The sequence below is a fragment of the Neoarius graeffei genome, chromosome 5 (genome assembly GCF_027579695.1).
Source record: "Neoarius graeffei isolate fNeoGra1 chromosome 5, fNeoGra1.pri, whole genome shotgun sequence".
NCBI classification, from domain to species: Eukaryota; Metazoa; Chordata; class Actinopteri; order Siluriformes; family Ariidae; genus Neoarius; species Neoarius graeffei.
The window spans coordinates 100,905,121-100,921,427 of NC_083573.1; the positions used below are offsets into that span (position 1 = coordinate 100,905,121).

A 16,307-nucleotide genomic window follows, 5' to 3' on the forward strand; every position below is an offset into this window, starting at 1 on the left:
GTGCCGTCCAAAATGGCAGCGTCACATGACTTGGTCACGTGAGTGAAATACCTCAATACGGAAATCGCTGAGCTTTTCCAGTGGGCATACGGCGTAGACCTGCGTATCACGTAGACTACACCACTGGACTGAGCGCGTGTTTTTGGAGCAGCGTCTGTGAGACTGTGCAGTCGTGTTTTAAGAAGAAATTTTGATGCAATTGTTGGACGGTGGAAAAGGTGGTTTTGGCATAATCTGGATTGTGACTAAATCAGAATGGCTAGTCGTAGTGGAGGACTTTCTGAGGAGGAAGATATGGAGCTTGAATGGACAAAAGTAGTAAAAATAGGAAGAAGGAGCAAGGAAGGAAAGAAAAAATAATACAATGACAAGACCAGGCAAATGAGCACTTGAAGAGGATGAGGAAAGAAGTGAAGCATGGAAAAAAATAATGAAGGAAGAGTTTATTCTTAAGTTTAAAGCAGGAGATGAGGTATCGTCTGTAAGTCTGACTGCCTTGACAAATGGACTGAGAAAAGCCATTGGGGATCTAGAGATGGCCGAGGTGTTAAGAGATGGCAGTTTGCTGGTAAAATGCAAAAATGCTGAAGAGAGAAATAAGGCATTTAAACAACAGTGTGTAAGAAAGAAATAGCAGAAAGAAGAGTGATTGGTGAGAAAAACAGAGTTAGGAGAGTGATATCAAGAATCCCCTGAGGAGAAAATCTGGATGAACTGAAGGAAATGCTTAAAGGAGGAACAATAACAGGAATTAGATGGCTACAAGCAATCAGGAATGGGGAAAGAGAAGATAGTCCATCTGTGTTACTGGAGTTCAAAGATGATGTTCTTCTAGGAAGGGTGATGGCTGGATATATGAGCTTCAGTGTAAGAGCATATGTTCCTCCTCCCCTTAGATGCTATCAGTGTCAGAGGTATGGCCACATTGCTAGTGTGTGTGTAAGGTAAAGCAGAGATGTAGATGATGTGGAGGGGAGCATGCATATGGAGAATGTGGGAGGAATAGTGAAGTAAAATGTAACTATGGAGGAAATCACACAGCAGCATTTGGAGGATGCACAGTGAGGAAACAGGCAGTCGAGATTCAGCAAGTAAGAACAGAACGGAGAGTAACTTATGCAGAGCCAGTGAAGATTGTGAATGTAGGGAAAAATGAAAGTATAATCCAAAATAAACAGACAAGCAAAGACAGAGGGTTGTCAGATAACTACAAACAGGAATCACAACGGACAGATTGGTTCTGTTTCTAGCCTGTGCTATTAATTGCTCAGAACAAGCAAAGACTAAAACTGAAAAAAAAAAAAATCAAAATTATAGTGAAGGCAGCAGCAAAGTTCCTGAACACAAAGGACTTATCTTGGGAAAAAATATGTGCAGATCTTAGTCATGGGGAAGGGACAGCAGAGGGAAGTCATCAAATCATACCATAATGCTTATTCTTCAATGGAATGCTTGAAGTCTGATAGCAAATGGGCAAGAGTGTAAAGGCTACATCAATTCATTAAAAACAATACCAGATGTTATATGCATACAGGAAACATGGCTCAAACCAGTTCTAGACTTTAATATTAAAGGATATCATTGCATACACAAAGATTGGGTCAATGGAAATGGTGGAGGATGTGCAACATTTATCAGACAAGGTACCATATGAAATGCAGACAGCTAATGACATTACAAGAGTTAGAAATAGTAGTGATTGAAGTATGGACTAGAGAAGGAAGTATGAAAATTATAAACTTCTATAACCCATGTAAACAGTTAGAGAAAGGAAAATTAGAATCAATTTTGGAGCACTGGAGAGGGAAAGTAGTCTGGTGTGGAGACTTCAATGCACACAGCACAATATGGGGGAACCATCCATCCATCCATTATTTGGAGCTGCTTATCCTGTCCTACAGGGTCGCAGGAAAGCTGGAGCCTATCCCAGCTGATTATGGGCAGGGGGTACACCCTTGACAAGTCACCAGGTTATCACAGGGCTGGCACATAGACACAGAACCATTCACACTCACATTCACACCTACGGTCAATTTAGAGCATGGGGGAACCAAGAAGACCCAAATGGAGACATTATAGAAGAAATAGTGGATGAAAAGGAATTGGTGTGTTTAAATGATGGTTCAGGCACAAGGGTGAATGTGGTGAGAGGAACAGAATCAGCAATCGATATCACACTGGTTTCACAATCGCTGCCTGGAAAAAGTAGATGGAAGACACTGAAAGGAAGTACTCTAGGAAGTGATCACTACCCAATATTTGTTAATATAGGAATAGAATATGATATAAATGGGATGAAAGAGAAGGAAGATGGAAATTTGAGGAAGCTGATTGGAGTAAGTTCAAAGGATTATGTGAGGAGAAATTGAACGTTGTAAAAATAAATCAACCAGTTAATGACTTAAATTCTGAAATCAGTGGAAATATAATGGGAGCAGCAAAAGAGTCTATCCCAAAAAGAAGTGGTAATAGAAAGGAAAAGTTAGTTCAGTGGTGGACACAAGAATGCACTCAGGCAATACAAAGTCAAAATAAGGCTTTCAAAGTTTTGTAAAAAAAAAAACCACTGAGTTTTCAAAATTTGATTGACTACAAGAGAAAGCAGGCAGTCGTGAGGAGTATAATAAAGCGGACTAAAAGAGAGAATTGGAGGAAATATTGTGAATCTCTAGGTAGAAATACACCATTAGAGAGAGTATGGGGTATGATTAAAAAATGTCAGGGAATTGGAAAGAGTATGGGTATCTGATAATGAAAGAGGATAGAGATATAATAATAGACAGTAAAAACAAAGCAGAATTATTAGCAAGAACCTTTGTTAGAGTACATAGTACAGGTAATTTGAGAGATGCAGAAAAAAGAGGGAGGGAAGGGACAATAGCTAAAAACATAGAAGCACTTCAGGATGAAAAGGAATATGGAAATACAATTCATATGTTTTCAGTGACAGAATTGAATAAAGCACTGAAGATATCCGGAAAGACAACTCCAGGGAGAGACCAAATGAGCTCCTTAATGTTAAAAAAATCTTAGTGATAGAAGTAAGGAAATACTACTAAAAATGTATCATAAGATATGGGAAGAAGGAACATTGCCCAATCAATGGAAGGAATCCATAATTGTTCCTATTTGTAAACCGGGTAAAGATCTGAGCTTGGCATCGAGTTATCGACCGATAGCCCAAACATCACATGCAGGAAAAAATAATGGAAAGAATGATTTAAGAAAGGTAAGTTATTTAGAAATCAAAGGTGTAATAAAATGTTATCAACAGATTTAGTAAAGGAAGAAGCACTGTAGATCCCGCTCTGTATCTAGAACATGAACTTCAGAAAGCTCAGGTTAATAAAGAGAGTGTCGTGGCTGTATTTTTTGGTGTTGAAAAAGCATATGATATGATGTAGAAAGAGGGGTTAATAATTAGGTTACATCAACTGGGGATAAGAGGGAGAATGTATAGATGGGTTAAAAGTTTTTTAACTGATAGGATGATCTCAGTAGGAAAAGGAAAAGAATATAGTAGGAATTATTTAGTAGAAAATGGAACCCCACAAGGTAGTATAGGAAGTCCAATATTGTTTTCAATGATGATAAATTAAATATTTCGTAATGTAGATAGGTCTATTGGGGTCTCACTGTTTGCTGATGATGGGGTAATGTGGAAAAGGGGACAAAATATAGAGTTTATAGTGAAGAAACTACAACAAGCAATAGAGAAAGTAGAGGCATGGGCACAAGAATGGGGGTAGATTCGTGGTTGTAAAGACAAAGGTACTTTTTGTTTACTAAAAAGAAAGTAGATAATCAAATTAGTCTTAAACTATATGGAGAAAACCTAGAAAGAGTAGACTGTTTCAAATATTTAGGAATTTGGTTTGACAAGAAGCTCACTTGGAAAACACATATTGAAAGAATAATATGAAAATGTAAAAAGACAGTGAATATTATTAGATGTTTGAGGAGTAGAGAGTGAGGAGCAAATAGATCGGCCTTGAAAGCTATCTATAGAGGTCTAATCAGGTCAGTTCTTGATTATGGATGTATAATATATGAATCGGCATCAAAGACTTTACTGAAAAAATTGGACACAATCCAGAGTCAAGTTTTGAGACTGTGCTGTGGGGCCATAAAGATGACTCCAATACCAGCTCTACAGGTAGAAATGGGTGAAATGCCTTTGGAAAAGCAAAGAACTCAGATAGCACTAATGTACTGGGCAAATTTAAGGGGTCATAACGAAAGTCATCTGGCTCAGAGTGTATTAAAACCATGCCAGGAAAAGGAAAAAGAGCATACAAAGAGTTTTGGTTGGACGATAGAGAATAAGATCAGTGAGTTTGGAATAGCTGATAAAATGGTAAGCCCCACTGTGCCACTCTGTGTTGTCCCACCATGGATTCTAGAAGAAACAAGGGTCAATTTAAATCTGCTAAAGAAGGAGAAAGGGGGAAATATAAGCAAAAATCAAGTTGGTAAAAACATCAAAGAAAGTTATCCAGAATATGTTAAAATATTTACAGACGCATCTAAAACATTGGACAATAGAGTAGGAATAGCGTTTATCATTCCAGAAGTTAATGTCATGTTCAACAAAAGGGTTAGTGATAATTTAGCAGTATATACAGGGGAACTGTTTGCTGTTCTTCTCGCTCTCAGCTGGGTGGAGGAAGTAAAACCAGTCAAAGTTTTGATAGGTTCTGATTCCAGTAGTGCACTAAAAAGTATTAAATACATGCAGTCAAATACAAGACAAGACATAGTACTAGACATAACTCTAACAATATTCAGAATTAAAAGAGCAGGAGTGGAAGTTAAATTCATGTGGATTCCTGCACATAGTGGTGTGGAGGGAAATGAGCTGGCAGACAGATATGCAAAAGGAGCAACAAGAAAAAGAGAAATAAATATGGATGTAAAATATAGTAAGGCTGAGGTTAAAAGTATAAAGACAGAAATAAGAAAGAAATGGCAGGAAGAGTGGGACAGAGGAAATAAGGGTTGATATTACTACAGCATTCAAAAGAAAGTAGGAGAAATGAGAGGAAGTGATAGAAATAGAAAGGAGGAAGACATATCAAGGATGAAGTTTGGTCACACTGCTCTGAACAGTACATTAAACATAATGGATGAGCATGTTAGTGGAAGATGTGGACTTCAGGAAACGGTGGAGCATGTGATGTTGGATTGTCCGAGATATCAACAAGAGAGACAGACTCAAGTCTGTGAGTGAGTGCTGTGTCCTTGTGTTTGTGGAAACATGGCTTAACGACAGCGTCCAGGACTGCGCCATTCAGCTAACCCGGCTAACATGCTACCGGTCAGACAGAGCGCTAGTTGAGGGGGGGGGGAAGACTCACGGTGGTGGACTCTGTGTTTACATCAGTGATGCCTGGTGCCGTGATGCTGTTGTGGTCTGCAAACATTGCTCACCACTGGTGGAGTTTATGATTATTAAGTGCCGGCCATTCTATCTGCCGAGGGAATTTACAGCCATATTGCTGGTAGCATTATACATCCCTCCCGGCTCCAATAACAACAGGAGTGAAGCACTGAATGAACTCTATCAGCACATCAGTGAGCAGCAGACAGCCCACCCAGATGCTTTCCTCATCCTGGCTGGGGATTTCAACCATGCAAACCCCAAGAGCGTGTTTCCAAAACTCTATGGACATATCAACTTTCCTACATGTGGAAACAATACTCTGGACAATGTTTACACCATGCATAAAGACACCTACAAAGCCCTACTCCTCCCCCACCTTGGGGCCTCAGATCACTCCACTGTTATGCTAATGCCAGCATACAGGCCGCTGGTTAAAGTCACCAAACCAGCTACAAAGCAGATACGTGTGTGGCCAGAGGGGTCCTCAGAGGCACTCCAGGACTGTTTTTCCACCACTGACTGGAGCATGTTCAGACAGGCGGCCACCTACAGCAACATCACAGATCTTCAGGAGTACACGGAGATCGTCACTGCCTACATGAGGAAGTGCATGGACAATGTTATGGTCACCAGAACCATCTCCATTTGGGCCAATCAGAAGCCATGGCTGACAGGGGAAGTCCACAGGCTCCTGTGGGCTTGGAACGCCGCCTTCAGAGCTGGGGATGAGGTGGGCCTGAAGACAGCTAGGGCCAATCTGTCACGAGGCATCAGGGTGGCCAAGAGACAGTATTCCAGGTACATTGCTGGCCATTTCAATGACAGCAGAGACACCAGGAACCTGTGGCGGGGGATTCAGACCATCACAGACTACAAGCCCTTGCCGCAGACCTGTGACAACTCCACGTCTCTGCTGAATCAGTTGAACGACTTCTTCGCTCGCTTTGAGGCAGACAACAGCACCATGGCACAGAAGACCCCACCACCTCCTGGTGACCAGGTGTTGACGCTGTCCCCAGACAGCGTGAGGAGAGCTCTCAGGACGACAAATGCACGAAAAGCCCCGGGTCCTGATAACATTCCTGGTCGTGTTCTGAGAGACTGTGCCGAAGAACTCACAGATGTCTTTACAGACATCTTCAACATCTCGTTGAGCCAGGCTGTTGTCCCCACGTGCCTCAAAACTACCACCATTATCCCAGTCCTGAAGAAGCCATCTCCCTCCTGCTTCAATGACTACTGCCCTGTCACACTCACTCCCATCCTCATGAAGTGCTTCGAGCAGCTAGTCATGCAGCATATCAAGTCTGCCCTCCCCCCCGCCCTGGACCCTTTCCAGTTTGCATATCAGTCCAACCGTTCGACCGATGACATCATCTCCACTGCCCTCCACTCAGCCCTCACCCACCTGGAGACAAAAGACTTGTATGTCAGAATGCTGTTCATAGACTTCAGCTCAGCATTCAACACAATCATTCCTCAGCAGCTCATTCATAAACTGGACCAGCTGGGACTCAACACCTCCCTGTGCAACTGGCTGCTGGACTTCCTGACGGGGAGACCACAGGCTGTACGGGTCGGCAGCAACTCCTCCAGCACCATCACATTGAACACGGGGGCCCCCCAAGGATGTGTGCTAAGCCCCCTCCTCTTCACTCTGCTAACCCATGACTGCACACCAACATCCAACTCTAATCTCTTCATTAAGTTTGCGGATGCCACAACTGTGGTGGGTCTCATCAACAATGGCGATGAGACAATCTACAGGAGTGAGGTGAGCCGCTTGGCCATGTGGTGCAAGGACAACAATCTCCGTCTGAATGTAGAGAAGACGAAGGAGATTATTGTGGACTTCAGGAGAGAGCACACCCAGCATGCTCCACTATCTATTGACGGTGCTGCAGTGGAGAGGGTGAGCAGCACCAAGTTTCTGGGTGTGCACATCTCTGAAGACCTGTCCTGGAGCAACAACACCGCATCACTGGCCAAAAAAGCCCAACAGCGTCTGTACTTCCTCCGCAAACTGAGGAGAGCAAGAGCCCCGGCCCCCATCATGCACACTTTCTACAGAGGCACCATCGAGAACATCCTGACCAGCTGCATCACCATGTGGTACGGCGCCTGCACCATATCTTGCTGCAAGACTCTGCAGCGCATCGTGAGAGCAGCTGGGAGGATCATTAGTGTCTCTCTTCCTTCTCTATCGGATATCTATAACTCCCGCCTCACCCGCAAAGCCATCAGAATTGCAGGTGACCCTATCCACCCATCTCACAACCTCTTCAGTCTGCTGCCATCGGGGAGGAGACTGCGGAGTCTCCGGGCCAAAACCAGCAGGCTCAAGTACAGTTTCTTTCACCAGGCAGTCGGGAGGCTCAACTCCCTCCCTGTTCTGCCTAGTGTTGCCACCTGTCCCGGTTTTTCCTGATTGTCCCGGATTTTCATGGTCTATCCCGGAAAAAAAAAAAAAAATACGGGACACTGAATGTCCCGGTTTTTTGTACATGATGGGCAAAATGTGTATTTCAACTTGCGAGCCAGCTGAGAACCAGTTTGCTTTTCCATAGCTCGCCGTGCTAGGCGGAGCCACGTCATTACGTCGCTGAATACGTCATTACGTCGCTGTATACGTCACTTACGTCGCTGTATATGTCAGTTACGGCGCTACGTTTAAATAAACTTTGGCGCGAATATCAAAGCAAAAACAACACGGAAGAAGCAGCAGCAACAACAACAATAATAATAATAATGGCTGACTTTGCGTTTGTACAGCTGCTGCTTCTCGTCGCTTAAAAATGGCGATCTTTCGCGATCTTGTTATTGTTGTTGGTCTTAACAACTCCGCCCCCCCACTGACGTAAGCGGTTCTTTCCTCTGGCCCAGCAGAGAGTTGGTGCTAGCCTGGAACCGGCTTGGACTGATAAAAGAAGACTCTCTGTTGCAATGGTGAAGGCTGAGCTTCAAGTCAGGCTAAACTTTCAGTTGTCCTGTACTGAGTTCAAGACATTCATTGAAAATCAGCCAGGACTCATAGCAGCAGCAAAGAAAAACACCAAATATAAATGGAAGATTAGGTAAGGTTTTGGTGAATTAAATGAAATAGTGTAGTGTAGTACATACTCCTTTATGTACTGTATGTGCCCAGTTATATCAGTTCCATGTCCTCCTATGTATTTGTTTAGCCAAGAGCAGCAGAGGCACAGGCAAGCACAAGCAAAGCACACACCACACTCTAAGCAATCAGGTAAGCTGTTTGACACTACACCTTACATTGTTACATTCAGGTATTCTTAGGTACAATGAAAAATTAATTATTTATTTTTATTCCACATAAGCAAACAAACAGAACTTAATTATGTATTCCCCTTTTACCTGTGCCCACTACTGCCCCCAGGTGTCCACAACCAAAAACTGTTGGAAATAAACCAAAATAATGAAGACCTGCTATATTATGTAAATCAATTAACTAAACAAATAACTAGCAAAAGCGTCATTTTTACTAATTAGAGCAATACAATTTCAGTGTAGAAGGGCGATTTTTGTCTTGGGTTAGATGTGCGAAGGGCGCTGTTGCTTACAAGCAAAAAGGTCGATTGGATGGTCGAAATGTCCAGGATTTTTGTCAGACACAGGTGGCAACCCTAGTTCTGCCCCTCCTCCCCTGTCTGCCCCCTGCCACAGATTCTGCTCGCACTCCCCCCTGGCCCCCCTTCAGCATCTGACATGTCATCCTCACAGTTTCTCCCACCCAAACACACACACACACACACACACACACACACATCTCAACGTTCATTAACACACTGAACTCAGGGCCTGCACATCTCACTTTACCTCGCTCATTTGCACTATTCCGCACTACCTCACCTTAACAGCTGCTAGTTTGTTTATACTGCTTATTTCATGTTTACCTGCTATACCTTAAGTGCCCTTGACTGTTTGTTTATTTGCACCAATTTACGTGTGTGTGTGTGTGTGTGTGTGTATATATATATATATATATATATATATATATATATATATATATGAGTGTTTAGTCTATGTCTAGTTCTTATCTAGAGTGTTTATACTGTTTATATTGTTTGTTTGAGTGTTTAGTCTGTCTAGTTCTCATCTAGTGTTTATACTGTTTATATTGTTTGAGTGTTTAGTCTATGTCTAGTTCTTATCTAGAGTGTTTATACTGTTTATATTGTTTGTTTTTTCAATTATTCTATTTTTATTTATTGCATTGCCTGTTTGCACCATGGGTCAGAGAGGACTGAAATTTCATCTGTGCTGTATGTCAAGCATGTATAGCATATTTGACAATAAAGTTGACTTGACTTGACACTTAAAGAGACGCTTCAAATGAATCATATGACACTAGGAATCAGAGAGATGTTGCACTTGAGGTCAGATAATGTAGGCTATTGGGCTATTTTTAGGTTTTTAAATGATACAGAAATTATGAGGAGAATTTAGCACAATAGTGAAGAAAACATTCTGATTCACACTTCAGTCCAGAAGGCGGCGGTAAAGAACCTAAAAGCTGTTTATCATAAAACAATAACGAAGAAGAGGATCAGGAGGGAGGAGGAGGAGTCTGAAGGGAGACGGTTGGCAACAGCTGGACTGTGACTGGTCAGGAGATGGAGGATGGAAGTGGCGATTCAGGAAGTGAGAGAGGAATGTTTGAGTTTGGTGGCGCCAATGCTCAACAGAGCGAGGCGTGGAAATTTTATCGACAGAAAAAGAGGAAAAAACCAGATACTGTGCACTCTAGATCTGATTCAGAAAGGTATGAAAGGGAAAGTCCTAAGGTTTTATTAAGTTGATGCAGACGGATACCACTTTTAAAGAGTGGAATCCAATCCAACTCACGAAGGGTTTAAACAAGGAAATGGGAGAGATAAGGAGTACAAAGGTTTTGCAGAATGGACAGTTGTTAGTATTGTGTAATAATGCCGAGCAATATGAGAAAGCTTTAAAGGTACAAAAGATCAATGGAAAGTCTGTACAGTGTTCAAGGGCTAATGATCAAAAGCTCACCAGAGGTGTCATTACAGGAATTCCAACTGATATAACTGCAGAAATGCTGAAAGAAAAAAGTTAAAGTGAATGCAATTAAGCGTCTTAAGATGAAGAGAAATGGTGGAATCTGTGACAGCCTGTCTGTAATGATTACATTTGAAGAGAAGGAACTACCGGATAAAGTGTTTGTTGGATTCATGTGTTATACGGTGTTAAACTATACATCCCACCACCACTCCGGTGTTATAAATGCCAAAGGTTTGGGCATGTAGCAGCTGTATGTAAGGGCAAGATGAGATGTAGCAAATGTGGTGGAGAACACAAGGCAAGGCAAGTTTATTTATATAGCGCATTTCATACACAGTGGCAGTTCAATGTGCTTTACAGAGGTAAAAGCAAAACAGTAAACAATAGAAAATAAAATTACATAAAATAAAGGGGGAAGAAGAGAAAAAAGAAACAATAGTAGAAATAAAATAATAAAATGAAGTAAAAGTTCAGTAAAAACAGCAGAATAAAAGTTAAGTAAAGTTTAAAACATGCAGAGACTGTAAAACAGTGGCGTGCACAGACATTTTGGGGGGCAAGTGCTCTGGGGGGAAAAAGGGCACTTTTTTGCGCATGTGGAACACCTTATTATAAAAGTCTGAGATTTAACCCTCCTCTTGTGTTCGGGTCGCCACTGACCCGTTTTAGTTTTTAAAGGTGTAAAACAACCACTTAATTTATTACATCAAGGCTTTTTGACTTTGCCAGGAATCTCTAGTTGAACAAAGTAGAAAAAGACATTTTTGTTTTCCTAAATCTGAAAATGGTCTAGCAAAAAATATAATACTTATGTGCAGTTGTTTCTGTATGCGACGGGCTACTTCACAACAAAATAATTACAGCTTGGGCTTAGAGGGCAAACAATACATTTTCACTCGATTCATGTGTTACCTGGCTGGTGGGGCAGGGGAAGAGCTGACTGACTGCCCAATGTGTTGTCTGCGCTACGACAAGGTCGTGGCTTCCAGGACGCTATGCTGCTGCAACCTCACATTGAATGCACTGCACGCTTGTTCACGTGACAGAGCAAGAGAGACAGAGGTCCGGTGTGTGTGCGGAGGGGGCACACATCGGGACATTATTTTCACACACGCTTTTAATGCCGCGGCTTTTCTAAAAGATCATGTAGACCTTGGCCTCAGTAAACTGTTAAAAAAAAAATTCAAAAGGGCACTTTTTTGGGCAGAGGGCAGAGGGGCAGGTGCTTGAGCACCACCTCGTGTCTATCTGTGCACGCCACTGCTGTAAAAGTTAAGTAAAGTTTAAAACATGTAAAGATGATGATATTTATCAGTTAGCAGAAAGCATCTGAAAACAGCTTGGTCTTTAGTCTAGATTTGAAGCTGCCAACAGCAGGAGCATTTTTGATGTCCTCTGAGAGTTGGTTCCATAGCTGTACTGCATAGTAGCTAAAAGCTGCTTCACCACACTTTGTTTTAACAACAGGTTTTACCAGTAAATTTTGCTGCTGCGATCTGGTAGATCTGATTGGGTTAGGCTGCTGCAACATATCAGAGAGGTAATTGGGCCCTGTACCATTTAGAGATTTGTACACCAGCAGCAATGCTTTAAAGTCAATTCTGTAGCTTACTGGAAGCCAGCGAAAGGACCTTAGAATTGGAGTAATGTGCTCCGTTCTTTTTGTTCGTGTGAGAACCCTAGCCGCTGCATTTTGAACCAGCTGAAGTCGTTTGATGGTCTTTTTTGGCAGGCCTGTGAAAAGGCCATTGCAGTAGTCAACCCTACTAGAGATGAAGGCATGTATCAGTTTTTCCAGATCATTTTTTGACATACCGGTAAGTCCTCTTAGTTTGGAAATGTTTTTTAGGTGATAAAATGCCAATTTCGTGATTGCTTTCATGTGACTGTCAAAGTTTAGCTCGCTGTCAATGAAAACACCAAGATTTTTAACCATATCTTTTGTTTTAATCCCCTTTGTGTCAAGAATAGTGGTAATCCTGAGTCTTTCATCTTTTTTCCCAAATAGAATTACTTCTGTTTTATCTGTGTTCAGCTGAAGAAAATTTTGTGACACCCAATCTGTGGTTGGTTGAAGAGAGCAACTGGACTTGCTTGAAGATTCTTGAAAACGTTTCGCCTCTCATCCTAAACGAAATGTTTTCAAGTATCTTCAAGCAAGTCCAGTTGCTCTCTTCAACCAACCACAGATTACTATGTACCTGGATGACTGAGATTCTTCACAGATATGTTTGTGACATCCAGTTGTTGATTTGGTCGATACACTGGTAGAGACATTCAAGGGGGGCATAATCATTAGGTGATAGAGCAAAATAAATTTGGGTGTCATCTGCATAGCAGTGATACAAAATTGAGTTGTTCTTGATAATTTGTCCAAGTGGGAGCATATAAAGTTTGAATAGTAATGGTCCAAGGATCGACCCCTGGGGGACACCACAGGTCAAGGACATTGATGTTGAGGTACAATTTCCCATGGTAACAAAGAAGCTTCTATCTTTTAAGTATGATTTTAACCAATTGATAACTTTCCCAGTCAACCCAACCCAGTGTTCAAGTCAATATAGCAGTATGTTGTGATCAACAGTATCAAAAGCTGCACTGAGGTTCAGTAACACCAGGACCGATGTTTTGCCTGCATCAGTATTAAGACGTATGTCATTTATAACTTTAATCAGTGCTGTTTCAGTGCTGTGATTGGCACGAAATCCTGACTGAAAGTTATCAAAACAGCTGTTTGATATCAAGAAGGCAGTTAATTGATTGAAGACAATTTTTTCAAGGATTTTCCCGATGAATGGTAGATTTGATATTGGCCTGTAGTTGTTCAATACTGAAGCATCCAGATTATTCTGTTTAAGTAGGGGCTTTACAACGGCTTTTTTCAGGGACGCAGGAAAAATGCCAGTCTCTAGGGATGTATTTATGATCTGAAGCACATCTGTAATTATAAGGTGAAGAACAGACTTAAAATAGTTGGTGGGCAGAATGTCCAATTCAGATGTTGAGGAACTGAGATTTTGTACAGTTTTTTCAAGAGTTTCGTAATCAATCAAACAATTCTGACATTGTGTTGAAATTGTCTGTCTGTGTCACTGGTGATTGCAGCTTTTCAGTTATTTGCAACTGAGAAATATCTCATCTCATCTCATCTCATTATCTCTAGCCGCTTTATCCTTCTACAGGGTCGCAGGCAAGCTGGAGCCTATCCCAGCTGACTACGGGCGAAAGGCGGGGTACACCCTGGACAAGTCGCCAGGTCATCACAGGGCTGACACATAGACACAGACAACCATTCACACTCACATTCACACCTACGGTCAATTTAGAGTCACCAGTTAACCTAACCTGCATGTCTTTGGACTGTGGGGGAAACCGGAGCACCCGGAGGAAACCCACGCGGACACGGGGAGAACATGCAAACTCCGCACAGAAAGGCCCTCGCCGGCCCCGGGGCTCGAACCCAGGACCTTCTTGCTGTGAGGCGACAGCGCTAACCACTACACCACCGTGCCGCCCACTGAGAAATATTATGAGCAATATTCTGCCGTATTTTATCAATTTTACCTTTGAAGAAGGATGCAAACTCATTGCATTTATTAACTGAGAGAAGTTCAGGTGCTAATTGTGGTGAGGGATTAGTTAGCTTCTCTACTGTTGAAAATAGCACATGGGCATTGTTCATATTCCTGTTGATGATGTTGGAGAAGAAAGACTGTCTTGCTTTACCAATTTCATAATTATATTTACAAAGCATCTCTTTATGGATTTGATAATGGATGTGAAGTTTAGATTTGCGCCATTTTCTTTCAGTCTTCCTACATTCCCTCTTTAGCAGTTTAACAGCTGGGTATTGCTTCCATGGTGCTTTCTGCTTTTCATTGACTCTCTTGATTTTGAATGGAGCAATATCATCCATAATTTGGGTCATATTTAAATTGAAAATTTCCAGTAAGTCGTCTACAGAGTCTGACATTTTAGTTGAGATCTGAGAGAGAGCTTGCTCAAAGAGAACACGTGTTGTCGTTTATGACTCTCCTACCCATAGTCATTGAGCTGTTCTGAATGTGAGGGGACATAGAAACATCAGAGAAAACACAGAAATGATCAGATAAGGCCAGGTCAACAACAGTAGTAGAAACAGTAAGACCCTTTGCGATAACGAGGTCAAGGGTATGACCACGAGAGTGGGTCGGCCCCTGTACATGTTGTACTAGGTTGAAGTTGTCAATAAGTGCAAATAGTTCTCTGGCATAAGTGTTTTCAGGATTATCTACATGCAAGTTAAAATCCCCAGATATAATAAGACAGTCAAACTCTAAGCAAATGACTGACAACAGTTCACCAAACTCTTCCAGAAAAACTTTGGCTGAATGTCTCGGAGGCCTGTAAGTAGTTAATAACAATATGTTAGGAGAGCATGTAACAAGTGCACATAAGTGTTCAAAGGATGTAAAATCACTAAGTGAGGACTGTTTACATTGAAAAGAGGCTTTGAATATATTTGCGATCCCTCCACCTTTCCCATCTCGGGTAGCACTCATGAAATTAAAATTTGGGGGAGCTGCTTCAATAAGGGTGGTAGCACTCTTTGCTTGATCCAGCCATGTTTCAGTTAGAAGCAAAAGATCAAGACTGTGTTTGCAAATAAGATCATTAATTAAAAATGACTTGTTTGAAAGTGATCTAACATTCAGAAGAGCTAGCTTTACAGAAAGTCTAGAAATAATATCCGCTTGGGCACTCTGATGTTGTTTTGAAACAGGAAGGAGACTAGACTGGTTTACCACCTTGGTTAAATATACTCCATGTTTTCTATTTCTTATCAACACAGGAATAGAGAATGGCATAGGCATATTGGGTCCCAGCTTGTTTTCAAAACTACGCCCAATGCAGGGACCCACAGCACATCATACAAGACTCTCTGTATATTCCATGAGGTTGGGAGGGGGAAGGATTGGAGATGTCATGTATTTTTTAGTTGGTGAAAAAGATTGGTAGCCAGCTGAAAGTCCTGGGTGAACACAGTTCAGTCTGTTGGTTGATTTTCGATGAACTGGGTACACTGCTTGTCGCGAATGATTTGGGCTGGAAAAAAAGAGAGTGCAGCCATTGGCAGCAATCTCTGCATACTTTTAGGGAAATCCAACAAAGTCAGAAGAAATCCAACAAAGTCAGAAGAGCGAGCCTGAGATTGGGTCTTTGCTGAGGTCTTTGTGAGTGTCTCCATGACTGTCTCTGTGGTGACTGTCTCCCTGACAGTCTCTGTGATACTTGCATGGGGTCGAGATGTGGATGATGCAGCCTTGGCATGATTGTCTTTGGTCAGGTCCTCAATAGGGATGGGCGATGCAGATATCTGTGGCTGCCCATTGTTAACAACATGTTCACATTCTCCATGTGATCGTTGATGTCCTTGGCAGTCTGCCCCAGATGGCCGTGTGTCCTTGTTGAAGCATCTCTGCTGTGCTTGCATGGGTAATTGTTTTGACTTTGCAGAGGTATTGTTGATATCTGTAACTGGGTCAGTCTGTGAGCACTTATCAGCAGTTCTGCTCAATGTTGGCTGAGAAAAGAATGCATGCTGGAGAGAGAGGCTGTAGTGATCAGCTAAAACTTTGATCCCAATCCGGCTGAGTTCAGTGGTATTTGGCTTGAAGAATTCTCTGCGATTCCAGAAAAGGTTAAAATTGTCTATGAAGTTCATACCAAATGAAAAACAAGTTTTTCCAAGCCAGGTGTTAAGATTGAAGAGTCTAGTAAATGCAAAGCTTCCCCTTGCAGGGAGTGGGCCACTGATAAAAGATTGTATTCTAGTCTTATAGAGGTCAGAAAAACGTTTTCTGAAATCATCTTGGGCAAACAGCTGTTCTCTGAAAACATTTGC

The 16,307-nt window shown here is 41.9% G+C and overlaps 1 protein-coding gene across 10 annotated transcripts in view; it reads left to right on the forward strand.

Annotated features, from left to right (window-relative positions):
- The window catches only part of LOC132887154 (NLR family CARD domain-containing protein 3-like), a 143,915-nt gene that overhangs the window by 79,600 nt on the left and 48,008 nt on the right, over positions 1–16,307 (forward strand). For 4 of the 10 annotated variants that reach the window (XM_060922598.1, XM_060922607.1, XM_060922600.1 and 1 more), the window contains exon 1: positions 9,959–10,163. The exons of 4 other annotated variants lie outside the window; for them this stretch is intronic. In XM_060922598.1, the coding sequence (XP_060778581.1) occupies positions 10,022–10,163 (142 nt within the window). In that variant the 5' untranslated portion in view covers positions 9,959–10,021. Of the gene's footprint in view, positions 1–9,958; positions 10,164–16,307 lie in introns of those variants that run through there. 2 more of the 10 variants (XM_060922599.1, XM_060922606.1) reach the window with 2 other exon arrangements.